This window comes from Lipotes vexillifer, unplaced genomic scaffold, assembly GCF_000442215.2.
Source record: "Lipotes vexillifer unplaced genomic scaffold, Lipotes_vexillifer_v1.1 scaffold238, whole genome shotgun sequence".
In the NCBI taxonomy this organism is placed as follows: Eukaryota; Metazoa; Chordata; class Mammalia; order Artiodactyla; family Lipotidae; genus Lipotes; species Lipotes vexillifer.
Window position 1 is genome coordinate 3,363,121 of NW_006785665.1, and position 21,289 is coordinate 3,384,409.

The 21,289-nt window shown below is 42.6% G+C and overlaps 3 protein-coding genes across 10 annotated transcripts in view; 2 read left to right on the forward strand and 1 right to left on the reverse strand.

Moving 5' to 3' along the window:
• UBAP2L (ubiquitin associated protein 2 like) overlaps positions 1-8,274 on the reverse strand; it is a 45,233-nt gene extending 36,959 nt beyond the window's left edge. For 2 of the 6 annotated variants that reach the window (XM_007458004.1, XM_007458009.1), the window contains exons 1-4: positions 7,490-7,614; positions 3,273-3,402; positions 1,977-2,054; positions 1,331-1,441 (exon numbers count right to left, since the gene is read on the reverse strand). In XM_007458004.1, the coding sequence (XP_007458066.1) occupies positions 1,331-1,441; positions 1,977-2,054; positions 3,273-3,362 (279 nt within the window). In that variant the 5' untranslated portion in view covers positions 3,363-3,402; positions 7,490-7,614. Of the gene's footprint in view, positions 1-1,330; positions 1,442-1,976; positions 2,055-3,272; positions 3,403-6,801; positions 6,836-7,424; positions 7,615-8,217 lie in introns of those variants that run through there. The other 4 variants (XM_007458005.1, XM_007458007.1, XM_007458006.1 and 1 more) reach the window with 4 other exon arrangements.
• Positions 7,666-16,520, forward strand: LTAP1 (lipid transport auxiliary protein 1). 3 transcript variants are annotated; one of them, XM_007458001.1, is made up of 7 exons: positions 7,666-8,119; positions 8,511-8,612; positions 12,154-12,271; positions 12,485-12,538; positions 13,200-13,366; positions 13,454-13,512; positions 15,570-16,520. In XM_007458001.1, the coding sequence occupies exons 1-7, from the start codon at positions 8,054-8,056 to the stop codon at positions 15,763-15,765; spliced, it is 762 nt and encodes a 253-aa protein (XP_007458063.1). In that variant the 5' UTR covers positions 7,666-8,053; the 3' UTR covers positions 15,766-16,520. The 3 variants fall into 3 exon arrangements, with proteins under 3 accessions (XP_007458063.1, XP_007458064.1, XP_007458065.1); XM_007458002.1 differs by lacking the exon at positions 8,511-8,612 and having other exon boundaries at positions 15,570-15,765; XM_007458003.1 differs by lacking the exons at positions 8,511-8,612; positions 12,485-12,538 and having other exon boundaries at positions 15,570-15,765.
• Positions 16,521-16,847: 327 nt separating this feature from the next.
• Positions 16,848-20,148, forward strand: CFAP141 (cilia and flagella associated protein 141). Its single transcript, XM_007458010.1, has 4 exons — positions 16,848-16,877; positions 17,218-17,258; positions 19,365-19,494; positions 20,047-20,148. Exons 1-4 carry the CDS (start codon positions 16,848-16,850, stop codon positions 20,146-20,148), a joined length of 303 nt encoding a protein of 100 aa, XP_007458072.1.
• Positions 20,149-21,289: the final 1,141 nt, after the last annotated feature.

Below are 21,289 nucleotides of genomic sequence, written 5' to 3' on the forward strand. Positions count from 1 at the left end.
TGTGAAAGGTCAGACTTGTAGCACTAGGCAGGAGACGCTAGAAGGTGAAACAAAATATGACTTGTACAAAAAAAAAAAAAATTCACTTTTTTTTTTTTTGGCTGTGCCATGCAGCATGCAGGACCTTAGTTACTCAACCAGGGATGGAACCTGTGCCCGCTGCACTGGGAGCTCGGAGGCTTAACCACTGGACCGCCAGGGAAGTCCCCAAAAAATTCACACTTTTTAAAAATGTAAGTAGAGCCACCTCCACCTCTACCTCACTCCCTCGAAAATACAGAGGCAATTACTCTGGAGTAAACTCAAGACGAACCAGAACTGCTTTCTGATTATCCAGGCAGTAATTTTCAAACAAGGCCCATAATATAAAATCTAATCTAGGACCACACTTTTGAAGAGAAAAAGGTACAAATTTAAATTCAATGATTAAAAATAGTTTTTCACAATTATTTCCCATTGCTTCGAGGAAACTGACAAACCTCCAACATTCAGCTAAAGTGACACTGTAATATCAGTAAGTTAATCTCTCTAAGGATGAAATCTGGTTATCAATCTCAACCAAAGATCCCCTGAGTAAGACCAAGTAAATAAAAATGACTTCAAATGATACACTCCTCATTAAAAAAATAATAATAAAGGTCTCTACTAAACACTGCAGGAACATCCCAAAGATTAATTAGTAAGGCAGAATCTCTGCTCTTAAGGGGCTTAAAAATTTGAAACAGTAATAAGACAATAACAAAACACAGGATTCTCATTAAATGGAAAGGAAAGGAGGAGGTGAAAGCAACTCTAAAATCTAGGGCAAGAGTTCCTCCAATACCTCCTGTCATCTCCAGGGATGGTCAACAGGCTCTAAAGTTTGTTTCTCTGCTAATTCAACAGAAGTAAGTTCACATGATGAAAAGGTATTGTGAAATGTAAAGCTGATATTGGTGGGAGTGTTCTGAAATCAGAATCCAGTAGTCTGTGGCTTTGTTCAATAGCAATAAAACATGTGAGCAGAAATCTTCCACGATTAGTAACTAAGGCTATTAAATAGCACCTCTAACTCAGACTAACCAAATCTTGAAAACAGTCACTAGCCTAGAATGAGTAATTTATTTCCAGGCCAACTAGAAGAAACTGATTGTATCTGTTTTCTCCTATTTATTGTACATAAATTTTAAGTATTTGCAACCTGCAGTAAATAATCTCCAAGACAGTTCCTTGCTTTATTTGGAGAATAAGGTACTGTGCTTTAAGGTGAGTTACCCCACTTGCTATTTCTGGAATTTACTAGCCTCTCAACGAGGGACCCACTTTCTAGAACACTTTATTAGCACTCTACCGTATCTGGGTTTCCTTCCAGCAGTACATTGATGGCTCTGTTGACATCTCCGTTGCAGTCATGCAAAGCAATGACACATTCATCCTGGTTCTTGCCTGTGATATCAATCAACTGTAAGAGAAAGATCAGCAACCATCATGAACAAGCCTGCACTCCCCACAAAAGAAAACTAGGTGAAAAAAAGGGAGAAGACACAGCTGAGTTTGAAAGAACCAGGCTTAAAAAAGTAAAACATGCAGAATTTTGGTACTCTAGTTCTAAAAGCAAAATATTAACAACCTGTGATTAGGGATGGGGCAAAAGTATTTATAAAGCAGTTGAATAATACAGCATCTAATAGAGAATCAAATGCAGAAGCATACAGGATCCAGTATACCATGACTTTCCACATTTCCTAGATGCCACAACTATTCGAAGCTGCTGTACAATGGTATCAACAGTCATTCAATAAACAAGAGGTTAAAATTAAGGCAAAACCTCTTTGAACAAGATATCTGTCCAAAGGGGTACAATCAGACAATAAAAGCACTCATAATTCTTTTAATACTATAGTGGAAAATATCCTGGTAGGCATCAATTCTATTTAACTGTGCTTTGATCTTGATGTCTTTTTCCACAGCTTACGGCAAATTAGCGATACACTCACTTGTTTCACCTTTTCCTCAAAGTCAGCATCATTATGGTCCGAAATCATCTGTGCAAGTCGAATTTGTTCCGCAGTGGCCTAAGAAAGCATGATCAAGAGACAACAGTTTAGAGAAATAGGAGGGACCTATATAGTCAATATTCATCATCTCCTACCCCAATTTCCTTCTCCTTGTTACAAATGACCAACTAATAAAACGCTACCACCATGACAACAAAGAGTGAAGCTGTGACTATTTCAAGCTACAATCTCTAAAAAAGCAGGGAGTTTTTTCACCTATGTTCACAGTTAAAGAGACTTTCACTTTGGGGTCACAGCACCACTTTGAAACGTCTGTGCCTTAATTCAGTTTCATTTATTTGCAAAGTCATGTGTAAACCCTGTTCCTGATTCTGCAATGACCAATGCCACCCTTTTTTCCCTTAGGGATAAGAATATCATTAAGGTTTAGTCTGAGGATACACTCGGCATATCTTCCAAGTATCCAGTGTATGTTTATAAGATGTCAGAAATTTTAGCCCCAACTGAGATTAAGTACTAAAATTATGCTAGAAATTCACCTGGACAAAGAAGTGAAAGAAAAATGAATAAGAGGAAAGTTCTAGTCTTACATATTCAACTTAACTGACCATAACCAAATACAAATTAATTCATTCATATTAGGTGCCAACAAATACCAGACTAGTTATTAAAAAAAAGAAAAGATCATATCTAAATCCAACTTAAAAAAAAAAAAGAGAGAGAACTCATAAACCTCAGCACCCAGGTGCCAATGGAGGTTAATTTACTCTTTAAAACTGAGCAATACTCTAGGGTGTCTCATCTGTTAATCTTGAAGGAACATAGTAAAGATGCTAACTCCTCATGGGAAAGGAAAAATCAGATTAGGCCTCAATAAACCAGAGAGGAAAACGAAAGACAAGTTAGGGAAAAGAAGAGCAAAGGAAAGGAAGAAGGTGGCAAGACAAAGATGGGCTAGAGGGATATCAAAGTGCAAGGTCTAGGAAATAAGAAATGTATTGCTAAAACAACCCAGATGAATGAAGGAAAATGCTATCTTAGAGATACAAAGCACAGGACCCATTCTTTCCAAGCTTCATAATGCAGTAAATTAAGCCCATTGCATCACAGCATGTCATTAACAGTTATCAGGCCCCAAGTGAAAAGAGGCATGGATTAGAAAATAAAAATAAAGAACCCAAACTAATAATCCAAAGCACAGAATGCTGCACTAGATGGAAACCACTATCAACCAGCAAGGCTACCCCATGGACCTATATCCCTTGGGTTCTTTACCTGGGGCCGCTGCTTGTGCTGTGTCTGATTTTGGTTTTGAGGTGGTTCCCAGTTTCCCCGGGCTCGGTTAGTGCCCACCGACGTCATCATTTACAGTATATACAAATAACAGTATTTACAAGGTAGAATACTGAAAGATTTAAGAAAAAAAAAAAAGTTTAGATGTTAAATGTGGGCAAAATGTTTTCAACCTCTCTTTCATCAGCACCTTCACCACTTTCACTTCTTTAAAGAGACAAACCAACATTCACCTGTTCTTAAGACAGATTTCCAGTATGATAAATTCCTTAGAGAACTATGACTATTTATCCATTTTTGTAAAACAAGAAATATATACAACATGTGTTGTGATGGTTTGTTTTAAAGTTATGAGCACGATTTGGTTACAGTACCCTATAGGCAGCCTTTGTGAAGTTTTGCTATCTTGATAGTAAGCAAAACAATGTTAATAATCAAGTCTTCCAATAGGTGAAAATACCCAACATCCCTTTGACAGAAGGAGAAATAATCAGCAAAGCCTGGAAACAAAAGCCTTCCAGGAAGGGGATTAGTCTATACTCCAAATAAAAACAATTGAAAATGCTGTACTCAACCTACCTTTGAAAACAGCTTTACCTGCCTTACAACCTTTTAAACGTAAGTTGCATGTGTCCTCCATCATTTGGGAAAGGACAAGCCCAAGCCTAGCCTCTTTCTTCCTCCCTCAAGTTTCTATCTCTCAGTATGATGTGGGGGCTCCCACACCTTTCAGCAAGGCACGTATCAGCCCCAGTGACTTTGCCCAGAATCTCAGTTCCTTGGATAATAATTCTAACACGCTGTTTTTGTGGCTGCTTCTGTTGGTTTCCTAAGTCCGCAGTTCCAAGAAACCAGAATTGCCATTCCCCTCCACCACTCACCTTAATATATAGAGAATCCCAAATTTGTCCCAAACCAAAAGCATCTAGCACAGTTTTATTTGGAAGAAAGTGCTTCTGGGAAGTCATTTTAAACTTGAGACATTACTGCCAGCAAAATGACTTTGTTGAGTCTTTAGAGACATGGAACACACAGGGCCTTCCCAAAACCATATCAGTTTTGTTAGTAACACTTCTAACAAGCAAAGATTCTACTGAATTTAAGTTGCCTTCATTGATACTTTGTTTTATAATGCAATCTCAGCTGTTGCATTTAGTAAACAAAGAAAACATTCATCATATAATGGAGTGCTCAAAATAAGGTTACACTGCATTTTTTACTCCCTGCCAAAGAGGACAAGTTTATACTTTTCTGCTCTATATTGAATTTTTTTTTTCATTAATGATACTTCATACAGGGTAATTCTAAGCTGCCCAGAAGACATTGATGGATTTGAGGGACAGGTAGGCTGGGCTTCTAAAGAAATATGCAAGGATTAATATTAGGAGAGTGAATTTCACCTGTTTCTTGGGTCACAAAGAAAGCCAACTTCCCTGTGGATAAATTCTTCAGCCAGTTGGGTCAAAATGTTACATAGGTCTTTGTCGTTTGATGCAGTCATTAAGAATTGAGTTTTACATTCCCTGTCACCAAGAAATATTTTTAAGGCAAGTGCATGGCTAATTTTGAACCATTACCTCTTCTCCCTACACAAATGTGCACAAAAAGGCCTGTGAATATGTATATGTAGTACAGGATTATTTGATACACTGTAGTCCATTTTCCCAGGCTGCCATTATTGTTAAGTTCCAACACTTAATTTACAATAAACAAGTGTTATTCAACCAAGTATGCCTGGATTCAAATCAAACAGAAAAAAAGAAAGAAAGAAAAAATATCAGGCTTTATTATAATTGACTCTAAGATGAACATTCTAACATGGGAGTGGCCTCTCCTGTAACTTACAAATATTGATTGCTTTCTACTCATCATGTGATTTCAATTTGTGAGCATGAGTTACACTGTGGATATGAATTTCAGGACTACCTGTATGGACAACTGCATGTACAGTACCAATCAATGTAAATACATTAAAAAGTCATTTTGAAAGCCACACAATTACTCAGGAAAAGGGAAAAAAAATCCTCCTAATCACTCTTGCTATTAGCTTCCATTTCTCTCTTACAAATGCTTTGAAATGTGTGACTAACACAATTTTACCACCTAGGTAGTAACAACACTGACCAAAAGATCAAAAGTAAGTGATGTGGGATGGATCACTGGAGGGCACAGAATTAGTAGCCTTTTAGTAGCAAGCAGAGACACATACCCAGAGTTATCACAGTGGAGATGAGGAATCTTGTTAAGTACTCTTTCTTAAAACATAAAAATATTTAAGGGAAGTAGGTGACAAGTATTGGAGACCAAGGGAATAGTGCAGGAACAAATACAGATTTCAACACAAGAGTGCCCTTGACTGTTTTCTGAAAACCAGCTACTTAAAAAAATAGCCAGAGAAATTTTACAGAAAAAAATAAATAACAAGTATTTATTGAGTATCTACTATGTGTCCAATACTTTAGAAAATACAAAAGCAATATGACTTGGTTGCTGCCCTCAGGGAGCTTACAATCTAATTTGAGAAACAATTCAGAAACTATGAAGCTGGAAGGGGGGTGGGTAAGGCTTGCTACCTCTAACAGAGCAACTAATTCCCCTAGATGCTCTGTGGAAATGATCCCTGCATCCCCTTCCCCATCAACTTGAATCTAATTTTAAAAAGAGTACTTCCCAGTTAGGACACATTTGGCAACAAGGGGCTTTAAAAATCAAAATCCAAACAGTACATTTTAAGGCCTTTCATCATTAGTTTACATGCCAGCAACACTTCCCGACTTCCCATTCACAACGGAAATAATCACTGGGATAGTCTAATCTTTAAGGACAATGGTTGTAGGATCTCAAAGCAGTTTTAACAACCCATACACAGCCAAAACGTTTTACTTCTCCTGTATTTCAGGTTGTCACTTGACCCTCATCACATCCCAGCAAGTCACATCAGACATCCATCCCCAAAGAAGAATATGGGTGGTGGAAGTGGTTGGGGAGAAGACAAAAAGGATTTCTCCATCTAATAATCAGGGACAATCAAAGGCAAAAGGGGTAACAATAACAACAAAAAAAAGGCCTGTTACTGTGGTGTTTTTCTTTCCACAACATCCTACACCAGAGATGGCTACATTTCAAGAACAGTGGAAAAGGAGCGGCCTCCTGTCTGTGACATCAGTTTGCAAAGCAATTTAAGGACTGTCCACAAGGTGAAGGGTCGAAGAAATTTGGAATTCCTGTCCCATTATAAGAAGAGTGAACACATACCCCACTGTTCTAATGACGTCCCTTAGGCGCAATATACCCGATGGGGGCCTCAGGCCCAGCTTCCCAAATAACATCATTAATTGTTTGGGGTACCCAAAACTACACTATGGAAGACAGGAAGCTAAAGACAGCAGCAAAAAAATATATTCCAAGAGCTGGAGCGGTGAGCAAGAAGGAAAGGTAATAAGAGGAGCTGACAAAGAGGCTGGAAACGGAGAGGGGACGCAAGCCCACGCGTGGAGGATGGGAGGCTCACCCCGCTCAGCGCCACATCGGGGGCTCCCGGGGCCAATCGCCTCCTTACCTCCCACCCGGAACAAATTAATCCTCCGCACTCCAAACTGAGGGCCACATGGGGGAGTTTGGGGCAGCTCCACCCCATCGCCCTCCCTCCCCCCCACATACACCCCGCCACCCCCAAACCAGGCCGGATCCGGATCAGAGGAGGCCCGCAGAGGGTTGGAAAAGGAGGAGGCCCTCTCGTCTTCTCCACAGGCACCGGCCAGGGTAGAGAGAGGGCCCTACCTCAGGCGGGGCCCAGGCCTAGCTCGCTCGCGCTCTTTCTCGCTCTCCCCCCTCTCAGGCTCTAGCCGCATGGCCCCCCCCTCCGGCTGCCCCAAGCCCCGCCCCGGCCACGCTCCGAAATCGAGGCCCCGGCTCTGGCGCGGCCCACTAGGCCGCGAACCCAACCATAAACAAAACCTCCAGCGGCCGACTGGGGGGGGGAGGGGGCAGGGCTAGCAGGACTAGGAGGGGGTGTACAGTGGGGAACACACGGTGCGGGGGGGCCTACCGAGGGAGGGGGATACGGCGGGGGTAGGAGAGAAAGGAGGGAGGGTAAAAGGGGGATCGTGGATTTAAAGGGGCCGCGGACAATACCCGGCCCCGCCGCGCTGCCGCCGCCACCGCCGCCGCCGCCAACGCCGCTGCGCTCCCAACTTTACCTCAGTCTCCTCCACACTGACACCCCGGGCCGCGCCGCCCCTGTCACGTGATATAAGGTTCCCTCCTCCCCACCCCCCTCCCTCTTCCCTCTTGCGCTCGCTCTCGCGCCTTCCCCCTCCCACTTGCCTTCCTGCGTCCCCCAGCACGTGACGCGAAAAAGGACGCGCACGCAAGCGTGCGCGTGCCGCCTCGCCACGAGACACCTCATTCCGGCTCCGCGCGTCCGCCCCGCCTCCTCCGCGGCGGCCCCGCCTCCACCACGTGACGCGCGGATAGCCTCCGTTTCCTCTTACTGGCGTAGTTCCGCGTCTCCGCACTCGTCGGTCCCGGTAGTCATTGCGTGCCTGAGTCACGTGCTGGGGGGAAGCGGGAAGGCGTCGTTCTTCTTTCCTAACCCCCCCCCGTCCGCCATGTTTTCAGGCCCGGTCAGCCTTGGTCTTTCCCCGTAAGGAAATGGCCGGGGCGCTTCAGGGAACCCAGGCGCCGTTGCCTCGGCGCAGCCTGGGCTGACGGGGCAGGGCAGCGGGGTAAACCGGAGCGGTTCTGCGCGGGGTGGGGAGGCCATGGCGTCCGGCAGTAACTGGCTGTCCGGCGTGAATGTCGTGCTGGTGATGGCCTACGGGAGCCTGGTGAGGAGATTCCCCCACCCCATTTCCTGCTGTCGCCTCAGACCCAGTAGAGACCCTCCTCTTGAGCAGTTCCCGGTCCTCATTCTCCACCCACTCACCTGCGCTTTTTCTGGGCTTTGACTCCTATCCCAGGAGTACCTGGGAGCACAAGTCACCGACCGCCCCGCCCCTGGCCGAGAACCCTCCCCCTAAACCCTAGGATAAAGACCCCCAAGCCTCTACGCTACAGGCTTATCTATGTCCGCGCCATCGCTGACGGCCTTGCTTTGTCCCAACTTATACCCCGAAGCATTCGTGAGAGGCCGAATTGAGGGATTTGAAATGAAGGCATGCCTTTTTTTTGTCTGACTTTTTAATTCAAGGTTATTTATTTCTTATATCTTTTGGACAGGTGTTTGTACTGCTATTTATTTTTGTGAAGAGGCAAATCATGCGCTTTGCAATGAAATCCCGAAGGGGACCTCATGTCCCTGTGGGACACAATGCCCCCAAGGTAGGTCCTTAAGTCATGAGATAGGCCCGGTTCTCCAGATCCATTAGGGCCCAGAATGAGATTTCCTTTGCCTTTAGAAATGACTTAATTCCCGTGTTTCCTTGTCCAGTTACTCATGTGTATATTAGTATATTGAGCAATAAAGGTCATCTTGGGTCTTGGCTTACCTGCTCACTGCCGTGGCACAGCAAGTAGCTTATCCAGGGACTTCAGTTTCTGCATCTGCAGAATGAAGGACTTGGATGAAAATTCCCAACTCTTTATGGTATGATGTTTCCCAGTTCAATTTAAACTACCCAGTGTTTAATGTTTTGGGTTTTTTTTTTTTGTTTTTTGTTTTTTGATTTAGGATGGGGTTAGAGTGGTTAGAATTAGCCCCAGATCAGTGAGAAGGGTTGCCATTGCAAAACTTTAGATTTATAAGGGCCCCATAAATCATCTAGTTCTATCATTCATGTTACCAACTGAAATCTAAGAAAAGGAAGCAGCTTACTGGAGGACATACAGGAAGTGAATAACCAAGCAGTCTCTGTACTTTCTCCTTAGGTAATTGCTTTCCTTACCTTGGCTTTAAATATCTACTGTTGAAATTTTATTTCTATCCCATTCCTCCTTCCTGAGTTCCATCCTGTGTATCCAATTGCCTACCTAACATTTCCAATTAGATGTCTGATAGGCATCTCAAACCTAACATGTCCTAATGCCCCACTGAACTCTTAATACCCCCAACTGCCACCCCCATCCTGCTTCTTCTGCCTTACACTTCTGGGTAAAGGTTGCCTGCTGTCCTTACCAACCTCCTTTTGTATGGCTTTCCCCTGATCACTGGGATCCAGCTACACTGGTTGAATTTCTTTATGTGTGCTGTCACTGTGGCCTAGAATGATCTACCTCTGGTTTTCACTTGGCTGGCTCATTTGATCTTTAGAACTTACCTCAAATACTATTTCCTACAAAGAGGAATGCTTATGACCCATTATAAAGTAGATCTTCTTTGTTTTCAGATAGCATTTTACTACAAATATTCTTTTATGTTTATTTGTTTAATGCCTCTCTCTTCCCTAAGCTGTAAGAATGTATACACCATGTCTGTTATGTTCACTGCTGTAGAGCCAGGGCCTACACATAGTAATAATTCATTGTTGAGTGAAGAGCAGGTTAGTGGGAGGGCTAGAGCTAGGACACAATTCTGTCAACTCCTAGAGCAATGTCCTTTCATTAACTAGTACTGTAACCCTCCTCTCATTGTTCTTTGCTGATATATTTCATGGAAAGCCTCAAAGATGATATTGTGGCCTGAAACCTCAACAGTGCTTCCACATTCTCTCAGTTCTCCAAATGCCAGCTGCCTCCCATAAGAAGGATATAGGGTTAGTTTCCAGTATGTCATGAGCCAATCAAACCTTTGACTATTTAGGACCCCCCAACCTCAGACTAGATGAGATCAAGATTCCTTTTGCTCTAAAAAGTTCTGGCTAAATTCTCGTCCATTGCTGGTGGAAGTACAGACTAGTAAAAGTGCTTTGGAAAATATTGGGGTATTGTCTAGTAAGGTTGCAAATGTACCTAATCCATAGCTCAGCAATTCCACTCCTACCATAGAGAAATTAATTTTTGTTCATGTGTACCAGAAAACATGTACAAGAATACTCACAGCATTATTTCTAATATATATTTTTTTAAAGCTGTTACTTTAAATGTCCATTTGAGAATGGATATATAATAACGTAATAGTATTCTTGAATACTATAAGGAATGAAAATAAACTGAAGATAAGTATATGCACACAAGTGAATCTCCAAAATACTTTTGAATGGAAAAAGTAAATCACAAACATGAATGAATCTCAAAAATATGCCAGGTGAAAAAGTGCCAGAAAGCCATTCACAAAAGAATACGTACTGTATGATTCCATTCCATTTGTATGGAATTCTAGAACAGGAGGAACTATATTGATAGAAAGCACATCAGTGTTCCCTGGGGCGTGAAGCGGGAGGTTGCCTGCAAAGGCAAAGATGAAGAACGTTTTGGGGTGTTGAAAGTGTTCTGTATCTTTTTTTTTTTTAATAAATTTATTTATTTACTTATTTTTGGCTGCATTGGCTCTTCGTTGCGATGTGCAGGCTTCTCTGCAGTGGCTTCTCTTGTGAGCACGGGCTCTAGGCACGTGGGCTTCAGTAGTTGTGGCACATGGGCTCAGTAGTTGTGGCTCACGGGCTCTAAAGCACAGGCTCAGTAGTTGTGGTGCACGGGCTTAGTTGCTCCACAGCATGTGGGATCTTCCCGGACCAGGGCTCGAGCCCATGTCGCCTGCATTGGCAGGCGGATTCTTAACCACTGCACCACGGGGGAAGTCCAGTGCTCTGTATCTTGATTGGGATAGTGGTTGAATGGATGTATTCATTTGTCAAAATTTGTCAAACTACACACTTAAAATGGATGTATTTTACTGCGTGTGAATTAAACCTCAGTAAAGTTTATTTAAAACTTTAAAAGATAGGTTGCAGAGCAATTCAAAAAGTATTTTTCCAAAAAATATATATATATATTTCTTCCATTTGTATAAAGTTCAAAACCAGGCAAAGCTAAATATCTTCCTCAGGGTGACGTGATAAAACAGCAAAGAAAAATAAAACTTGAGAAGTTAAGGTTGGAGGTTGCATTCAATCGGGTGGATACACGAGGCTTCCAAGTCATTGGTCATATTCCAGTTCATAAATTGGATAGTGCATACAGGTGTGCATCTTAATGAATTTTGTAATTAAGGTGTGTATATATGTCAAATGTATTCTACGAATGACATATTTCACAATAGAAGTTCCTAAATGTCACAATAAAATACTTGCTGGGACTCTGGCAACCCTCTTAAGACAGATGAATATGAAACTGTTAACAGTGTTTGCTTCTGGGTAAGTGGGGGTGACACCTTTCGTATCTTTTTGAATTACCTACTTAAAAAATTAAATGCCCTCTAGAAGAAAGCCTCTAGAAATCCTGTGGTCCACCAGGTAGGGATAGTTCCCAAACTTCTAAACCACATACAGATCTTATAGGTTTTTAAAGTAGATTATGACCTCCAGTTGATGTCCATTTTTTCCCAGCTCAGGAAATTCTTTATGACACCTAATCAAGATTCTTCTAAATCCTGTCAAGGGAACTTCCCTGGTAGTCCAGTGGTTGAGACTGCACTTCCACTGCAGGGGGTGCGGGTTTGATCTCTGGTGGGGGAACTAAGATCCCGTGTGCCACTCAGCGCCCCCCAAAATTTCAGTTGAAAATCAGAAATAATGGTGTAGAGCTTGAAGGAATTCTGGCAGGTTAAAAGATCTAGCTTAGAGATAGGCAGTTTGGAGAGGTTCTTAGCGAACCCAACCCCATTCTTTATTAAATTCTTGAGTCTTACCTGGCAATTTCATTAGCCAAATGAGCATTTTCTCTGCTTCTGTTGTCTTAGTTGTTCACCTGCTCTGCCCCATTTCCAGACTGATGGGAAGCAAAGTACAGGCTAAGTGACTGTGTATTCTTTTCTCCACATGAACAGGACTTAAAAGAGGAGATTGATATCCGACTATCCAGGGTTCAGGATATCAAATATGAACCTCAGCTCCTTGCAGATGATGACGCAAGACTGCTACAGCTGGAAACCCAGGGAAATCAAAGTATGCAGCATGCTTTTGGAGGATACTTCAGTGAGGGGTCTCACAAACTCAGAATTCCTTTGCTCTCAGAGTTATAAACATAGCTGCTGGCAGACTCAGCAGCTGTGGGTCCTTGTTACTGGATATATGTCAGATGTGGGAGGCTCTTTAAGCTTCCTGGGGTTTGGAGAATCTTTTGAGGGTTATACCTGAGACCAGTCTCTTTCTTAACAGATTGCTACAACTATCTATACAGGATGAAAGCTCTGGATGCCATCCGTGCCTCTGGTAAGGGCTGCTCAACAGCTGTTCCAGATCCTGAAAGCTCACCTGGGGAAGAGAGGGAGGAACGCACTTTATGTGTTAGAATTTATCCTTTCTGCACATCTCCGGCTGGTAGGAATTTCCTAGTTTTGAGAGTACTGGGTTACTATTTTACCTAAGGAAAATGATGTATGTAAGTTATTTTTCTCCAAAGAATCTGGATTTGTTTTGTTCTTTCTAGACCTTTAGTTTCATGAACTAGATGGTGGTAATTTCCTTGTTTTCCCACAAAAGACAGGCAGCATCTGCTTTTTCACCAAGCCTACTTAGATGGTTCTTGAATTCTTTTCTATATGACCATTGTCAGAAATGCTCTTGAATTTTTTTCATATGACCATTGGCAAAAATGCTCTATCTCTACCAAAACATAGTTTATATCTTAAACTATGGGTAAATAGGAGGGTAAATAAGAAAATGACACTATTGTGTGTCGTTGGTATAGTTTTAACAGTTGTATTGCCACCACCATATGACCACTCAGACATAGCTCTATATCTCTGGTCTTCTGAATTCTCTTAGAATTTCCCCCCAACTCACTCATTGGACCTATTTGTAAGTTTGGGAAATTAATTAGAAAGACTAAACAAATGGGAAACGGGGTATCATTGTTCTCTTATCTCCATAGAGATCCCATTTCATGCTGAAGGCCGGCATCCCCGTTCCTTAATGGGCAAGAATTTCCGCTCCTATCTGCTAGATCTTCGAAACACTAGTACTCCTTTCAAGGGTGTGCGCAAGGCCCTCATTGATACCCTGCTGGATGGCTATGAGACAGCCCGCTATGGGACAGGGGTAAGCCAGATGGCCACTTTTTCCTTCAGGGAACTAAAGGGATGCCCCAGACTGAGAGATCCTCATTCTTCCTTCCTCTTTCTTCAGGTCTTTGGCCAGAGTGAGTACCTGCGCTATCAGGAGGCCCTGAGTGAGCTGGCCACAGTGTGAGTTTGGAGGGGAACATGTCAAAGGGAGCTGGTTAGAGAATACAGGTAGTGCTGGACTGTTCCCACAGTGAGATGACCTTCAAAAGCACTGTGAACAAAATCTATGATAACATAAGAGTTGTCAGGTCCTAGACTGTTACAGCAGCTTCTTGCTCACATTGGAAAGCAGATGCTGCTCTACAAGCTAATAAGAGAAGTTTCTCCTACTATTGTGCATCTCTTTTTCTCGTTTTTGTTTTTTGTCCAACTCAGTAAAATGTCAGAATTGGTATAACCTATTACACCAATAAAGGGAATAAAATAAAGTTTTTCAGCACACAAAGATGCCTTCTCTTCAGGGCCTCAGTGTCATCCTTTTGTGCCTTGGATCAATAAAAGAATTAAATGCCAACCATTTTTATTACCACTTAAAGTATTAGTAACCCTATCTGAAACAAAAGGTATCACTAAAGAATCAGCTGCTGAGGGCTTGTGTTATAGAAGAGACATCATGATTTTTCTCTGGGAACTTTTTTTTTTTTTCCCATTTATGTTATGACCACATCACAATTCCTCTTTTTTTTTTTATGTTATGTATTTTTTTTTTATTTATTATCTTTTTTGGCTGTGTTGGGTCTTCGTTGCGGTGCACAGGCTTCTCATTGCAGTGTCTTCTCTTGTTGCGGAGCACGGGCCCTAGAGCATGCGGGCTTCAGTAGTTGTGGCTCTCAAGCTCTGGAGTGCAAGCTCAGTAGTTGTGGCACACTGGCTTAGTTGCTCCACAGCATGAGGGATCTTCTCAGACCAGGGATCAAACTTGTGTCCTCTGCATTGGTAGGCAGATTCTCAATCACTGCACCACCAGGGAAGTCCCTTGTTGGGAACATTTTAAATACGTACTAACAAACCTTCATTATGTTGTTTATGCATACGTGTAACTGAGAGAGTAAAGAGGGAAAGCCAGTCTAGAATAAAAAGTACCAGCCATGAAAAGAATACATCTGTTTTCTGCTGTGTTGATTATGGCTCTTTCTCAGAAGATAAGGGTTATATCTGTCCTGTCTTCTCTCTATTCTTAAAAATAGATTACCTTGTTCTAAAGACAAAAGGTCCTAGTAAAAACTACTTAGAAAACTAATGAAAATGAACATGTGGAAAGGATGGAAAGGAGCATTTGGTCTAGAAGTCAGGCAGGAGGCCTGTTCAAAATTCAGTTTCTTTGAAAGACAAATAGTGTATGATTCCACTTATGTGAGGTATCTGGAGTAATCATATTCATAGAGACAGAAAGTAGAGTAGTGGTTGCCAGGGGCTGGAGGAAAGGGGGAATAGGGAGTTGTTTAATAGGCAGAGAGTTTGTTTTACAAGATGAAAAGGTTGGTTGCACAACAATGTGAACGTACTTAACACTGCTGAACTGTAAACATTTAAAAATGGTTAAGATGGTAAATTTTATGTGTATTTTACCACAATTTAAAAAAAATTTAGTTTCTTTGATCTCTAGTTTCTAGAAAGTTTCAATGAGTATATTGAAGAGTAAAGGCTCTGAAATCTGACAAACTTAGGTTTGAATCCCAGCTCTCTGTCTCTTAACTAGCTTTGTGACCTCAGGCAACTTACTGGATGGACCCTCAGTTTCCTAACCTGCAAAAGGGGATGATACCACCCTATAGGAATAGTGGGATGTTAGTAAATTACATGTTGGTAAAGCACCAGGTTTAATGTCCTAATAAGTGCTCAGTAGTTAACTTCAATATTATTTTTTGTTATTCAGTTGTTTCAAGGGACTGGGAGTATATTAATGGCATGCACACATTAGGTGGATCAGCAGAATTAAAAGTTTTCTTTAAGCACAGTGAAATGAAGAAGAGATTGAGTCAGAGGCAGGGACTCAGTGGGAAAATTGGTTTCTCTGCTATTTCTAGGCTACCAGATGAGATTTTAGTAACTAGTTTATAAGGTAGGACAGAGACCATTTGTGGCTACAGCTGCATTTATAGGATGGATAAGCCTTGAATTGTTTTCTTCCATTAGTCCTCATTCTGTCCATGACCTGCCCTCTTTGTATTCTTCAGCGTCAAAGCCCGAAGTGGGAGCTCTCAGCGACAACATCAGTCAGCAGCTAAAGACCTAACCCAGTCTCCTGAAGTCTCCCCAACAACCATCCAGGTGACATACCTCCCCTCCAGTCAGAAGAGTAAACGTGCCAAGCACTTCCTCGAATTGAAGAGCTTTAAGGACAACTATAACACACTGGAGAGTACTCTGTGATGGAGCTGAAGAACTCTCACTGTTGATGAAGCCAGACAGACTGCAGTGTGCTTGCCAGGCAGCCCTTAGGTCAATCTGGCTCAGCAGCCCGGACTGGATCAGCTGAAGCTCTGGTTAAGTTCAGAGCTCTTAGAGTTCATGCCTAGAGGATCATTCTCCCACCCTCTCTTACGGCCAGTTTCAGAACATCAGTTAAGACTTTATTTTCCCTTGGTTGCACTTTTCTCTGGAGTTGAATTCAGATGTTTTTCTTAATATTTCTGTTAAAGCTTCCTTAGAAATCCTCACTTGGTTTTAATCATGGTTCATCTGTCCTTTTCCAGACTATAAATAATCCCAAGGGTGAGAGTTGGGATGATGGGACTTGGTGTCTTCTGTATCTATCCCTTCAAACACAGTTGAATGGGAACCATTTGAGACATCTAAGTTCATTGGTGGGAAAGGTATACAGGAACTGGTGGGGAGATTGGGTGAGGCCATGAGTGGTATGTGGAACAACTTACCCTGGTGCTCCACTTAAACCAGGATGTGTCGAAACATTAACACAACTTCCCTGGCGTGCAAGGATCTGCCTTCTACTTTCATTCCATACTGCCATGAATAAAGTGAAAAGGGAGTGTTTTGATACCTGACAATCCCATCCCTCCTCATGTGTGGGGTAGTGTGAAGGAATGGTCAGACCAATATATTGGTCTGACTTTATATAAACTATTTAATAAAATGAACAATTAAAGAATAAAGCATATGATTCATTCCTTTATAGTTGTCTTTTAACAAAACAGGCATGTGATATGCTCTCTGGACTTAGAACCATACAGATACTGCTTGGGACCACAAAAGAAGAAATCCTGAAATGTGACTGTGGTCCTTGCTCATAGAATTGCCTGTGTCACTAATAGAAGGCTGGAGAACCAGGATTCCCTTCAGGTCGCCAGGGCAACAGGCCAGGTGACCAATCAACTCCTAGGCCTAGGCTCATTGTTGGAGGTGTAAGTGTTGCTATGACTACTGAAACCTTGGTGACTGAAAACAAAGTAGAGCCTGTTCAGCCTGCTAATACTACATCAAGCAAGTTTGTAGACATGTCTGTGGAAAAGATGGTAAAAGTAGAAGTATGCAGAGTTGGAAAAGGGGCTGGTTTGGATGCATTTCCCTGAATGAGGTTTCCAGATTAATTTACCAGAAATGGACAGATGTAACAGAAGGGTAGTAGCAGGAGTGGGAGATGATGTCTGGCACATAGTAGGTGTTCAGATATTTGTTGCATACTAACCACTGCATGTTACCTTTGATCCATTCTGAAAGGAGTAGGACTTTCTCCCCACCTCCCCTAGGAAATTGGCTACTCCCTGTCTCTAAAGGGAGAAAGGTCTATGTGTCTCCCACTATGATAGGGTACTGAGTGAGGTACTGGAGATCAAGGCAGATCAACAGAACTCCCTTTTCTTGCAGAGTTTTCAAAGGGCCCTGGTACTTAAGAAGACGGTGGACAGGTAATCTCTGCTTCTATCCCTTCCCTTAGCCTTCAGATTGACCTTTTCACCCTCCTGTCCTGAAGCCACTTCTGAGATCTGCTCCATCTTGTTAGGGGCTCGTCAAGAATGCAAACAGGTATGGGAGGGGCAAGAAGCAGTCCTTATTCTCACAAGCAGAGATCAGCCTCCTAGTGCCCACTCGGTTAGGCTACGTAGGCAATGGTTATTGTCCCTTGCTTCCCATTCTCTGAAGGAAAATTGGAGCAAGTTTTTGTTGTTTTCTTTTTTTCTTTTTTAAGGAAAATTCAAGTATTTGTTGCCCAGCATCGCACTAACCATGTGGTAGGTATGTAGTAGGTATTTATTGAATGAATGAATGAGAAAACTCAAAAGATTAGGCTGTATATCTCCATCACCTGGGGAGCATTTTTTTCTTGTTTTTTTTTGCGGTATGCGGGCCTCTCACTGTTGTGGCCTCTCCCGTTGCAGAGCACAGGCTCCGGACGCGCAGGCTCAGCGGCCATGGCTCACGGGCCCAGCCGCTCCACAGCATGTGGGATCTTCCCGGACCGGAGCATGAACCCGTGTGCAGGTGGACTCTCAACCACTGCGCCACCAGGGAAGCCCTGGGGAGCTTTTTTAAAAAACACACGTCTTAACCCAGAAGATTCTAAAATGGTCTGGGATTAGATAGGATAAGCCTGTTTTTTAAGGTTTCATAGGTTATATCCAGAGGTAGCAAGGATGTGAGGTAACAAGAATGCATATAGTTTTAGTGGAAATCAAGATTGATGCAGCCTTTTTTCTTTTAATTTTGTTTGTTTATTTTTGGCTGCGTTGGGTCTTCATTGCTGTGCGCAGGCTTTCTCTAGTTGCAGTGAGCGGGGATACTCTTCATTGCAATGCGTGGGCTTCTCATTGTGGTGGCTTCTCTTGTTGCAGTGCACGGGCTCTAGGCGCACAGGCTTCAGTAGCTGTGGCATACAGGCTCAGTACTTGTGGCTCTCGGGCTCTAGAGCGCAGGCCCAGTAGTTGTGGTACACCAGCTTAGTTGCTCCATGGCATGTGGGACCTTCCTGGACCAGGGCTACGAACCCATGTCCCCTGCATTGGCAGGCAGATTCTTAACCACTGTGCCACCAGGGAAGTCCCTGATGCAGCCTTTTTTATGAAGCCTTTTTTATGAAATCTATCAAAATTTTAAATTCACATATCCTTTGAACTGGCAACTCTACTTCTAGGAATTTACTTTACACACATATACCTGCAAAAAGCACTAGAATGTATATACATGAGTATTCATGACAGCATTGTTTATAAAAATAAAAAAGTTAGAAACAACATGTAGCTGGTTAAATTATGATACAAAAATACTAGACAGCCTTTAAACAGAACAAAGTAAATCTCTTTGTGCTGATATGGAAAGTCCAAATTGTTAAGTAATACTGCTTATGTAAACATATGATTTCATGTTTAAAAAAATTAAAAGATAACACTTGCTGATATAGAGAAGTTTTCTGTAAGGATATACAGGAAACATAACTTTGTTGAGAAGGACTGGGGCAGAAGAATGAAGCTTTCACTTTTCGTTTAATATATATTTCTGTATCAATTTAATTTTTCAGCCATCTGTAAAAAATACTTGATTTTTTAAAAAAATGTCAACAGGATTATCTGAACAGAGGGTGTGTGTGTGTGTGTGTGTGTGTGTGTGTGTGTGTGTGTGTGAGAGAGAGAGACATACATATATTCCTCTTATATATTAGAAAACCTTAATTCAGACCTAGCCAGGACTGAGTATCACTGGTATGATGGAAGGAATTAATCCTTAGATTGGATTTGATACCCAGGTCTGCCATTAAGTGACCTTGGGCAACTCACCTGAACTTTAAGGTTTCCTTGTCTGTATAATGCAAAAATTAATATCTATGACACATGGTTATTATGATGATTGAGTGACATAATATACTAGGTTCTAAGTCAGTTCTAGTTATCCTTTCAAGGAGTTTGCAGTCTTCTCACGATGGCACAGAAGTTCTGGTGAAGCAGCAGCCTCACTGATGTCATCTTTGTCTCCACTCCTGACTTTAACCCATTCAACCCCTACCTTTCTGCCTGGGACAGGTGGCGTAATTCACACACTCACTGTCTGTGGCAGATGACATTAAGCCAGAGGAGAAACCCATATGCCATCCTAAGGATGCAGGACACTATGGTGCAGGAGTTGGCACTGGCCAACAAGCAATTACTGATGGTGAGTTCTAGCAAGGGTGACCTGAAGTTTCAGCCCCTACTGCCCTGTGCCTTTGCCCACTGGGATTCCCAAGCTCTTAGTCTCTGCCGTTATACCAGAGCAGCAACTCTTTAACTGTAAAACCAAAGCTCCTTTTCATTGATTTTTTGCATCCAGTTGCAGAGTCCCAAACTGCAGTCTAGTCTTTGCTCCTCTCGCCTTGGTAAGACTGCTTCTTAGTGCCTAATACCTGCCTCTTGGAACCTCTCTCTCCCTGGAGTCCCCAATTGCTGCCATGTCACCATCTTTGTATCCAAGGTGCCTAGAAAGGTTTCTGGTTCATGGTATGCTCTCAGCAAATATTTGCTGAACATTGGAGCTTCAACCATGGGGGAAAAAAATGGGTAGGCTTCCCCTCCAATGGTTCAGCCTCTATGCTACTGCCTAGCTTATGTCACAGCTAAGTCCAGATCCAAGAGAACACAGGTGATGGGAAAGCAACCAGGGAGAAAGAATGAGAAAGGTGGGTAAACAGAGGGCAAACATGACACTCTATTCTCCCCTCCCCACCAGGTCCGTCAAGCTGCCCTGCACCAGCTGTTTGAAAAGGAGCATCGGCAGTACCAACAGGAACTAAGTCAGATGGGCAAAGCTTTTTATGTGGAGAGACTCTAATGGCATTTGAAACATTGTCCTTCCATTCTCACCATACCTGCTAACCTAGATTTCTTGAGCCCCACCACCTTCAGCTTCCTTCCCAAAACTCACCTGGATCTAGTTATGTGCCCAGGACTCAAGACAGTGCTCCAACCCTCACCTCTGGTGCCCCTGTCAACCCCCTGGTGCTATAGGGAAAACAATCTATGAAACAATGGTAAAAACAAGAGTGACGCCTTGTGGTCAGAATGACATATGCAGTGTTGATGTAAGTGGGGGGAGGGGAGGTGGATAGAGGCACAATGTGAGAAGCGAATCCTGATTTGGTTTAACAAATAAAGCTAGTTCTTAAAGGTTCAAACCTGGACTACTGGCTCATTCTTTCAGCCCTAAATCTTGATCTGTTTCAAAAGTGCTTATTCACAGCTGCCATAATCTTAATAGAGCTTTCTGGATTTTGCTCACCACCTCTCTGATCTCACTCCCACTGATTTTTTCTGTGTACTTGGACAAATAGCTCTGAATATGGCTATTAATCCACAGGTACTATGGTGCTTGATGTCAGTAGGCCTGGATTTTAGGTTCTGACTTGGCAGTTATTGTGAGACCTTGGACAAGTCTCTTTCATCTGGATTTCTGCCTGAATTCCCACCTTGGCAAAATAACAGGGTTCCAGACTCAAATGCCTTCAGTAGTCCAGCAGTTATAAGGGAATAAGGGATGGTGGGATTTATGGGGGACTGGAAAGAGCATGTGAAATCTAAATGATTTCAAAATTCTTAAAAGTACTGATTAATCTATAGGCCATAGAGAACTTATAAAGATCCGCTTTACATACAAATGACATCTCAAGCCAGAGAGACTCCCACTCTGCATCCAGTAACAGGTGCAGGAACACGCCATCACTCTCTGATGTAATTGCCATCATACGTACTTTTCCCTGTTCCCTCACCTTGCCATCTGCATGCTCATTGGTTACTCATCCTTTCCACACTGATGGTTTCCTGCCCTCAAGCTCCATGTGGCTCTGTCTGCACTGCAAAACTTGCACCTTTTCTTTCCCCCATCCCCCAAGTCTGCCTCTGTCCTTCAATATGCATTTTTCATCTTAGCTCAGAGCTTCTCCTTCCTCCTTTCCCTACACACCCCACTGATGAGT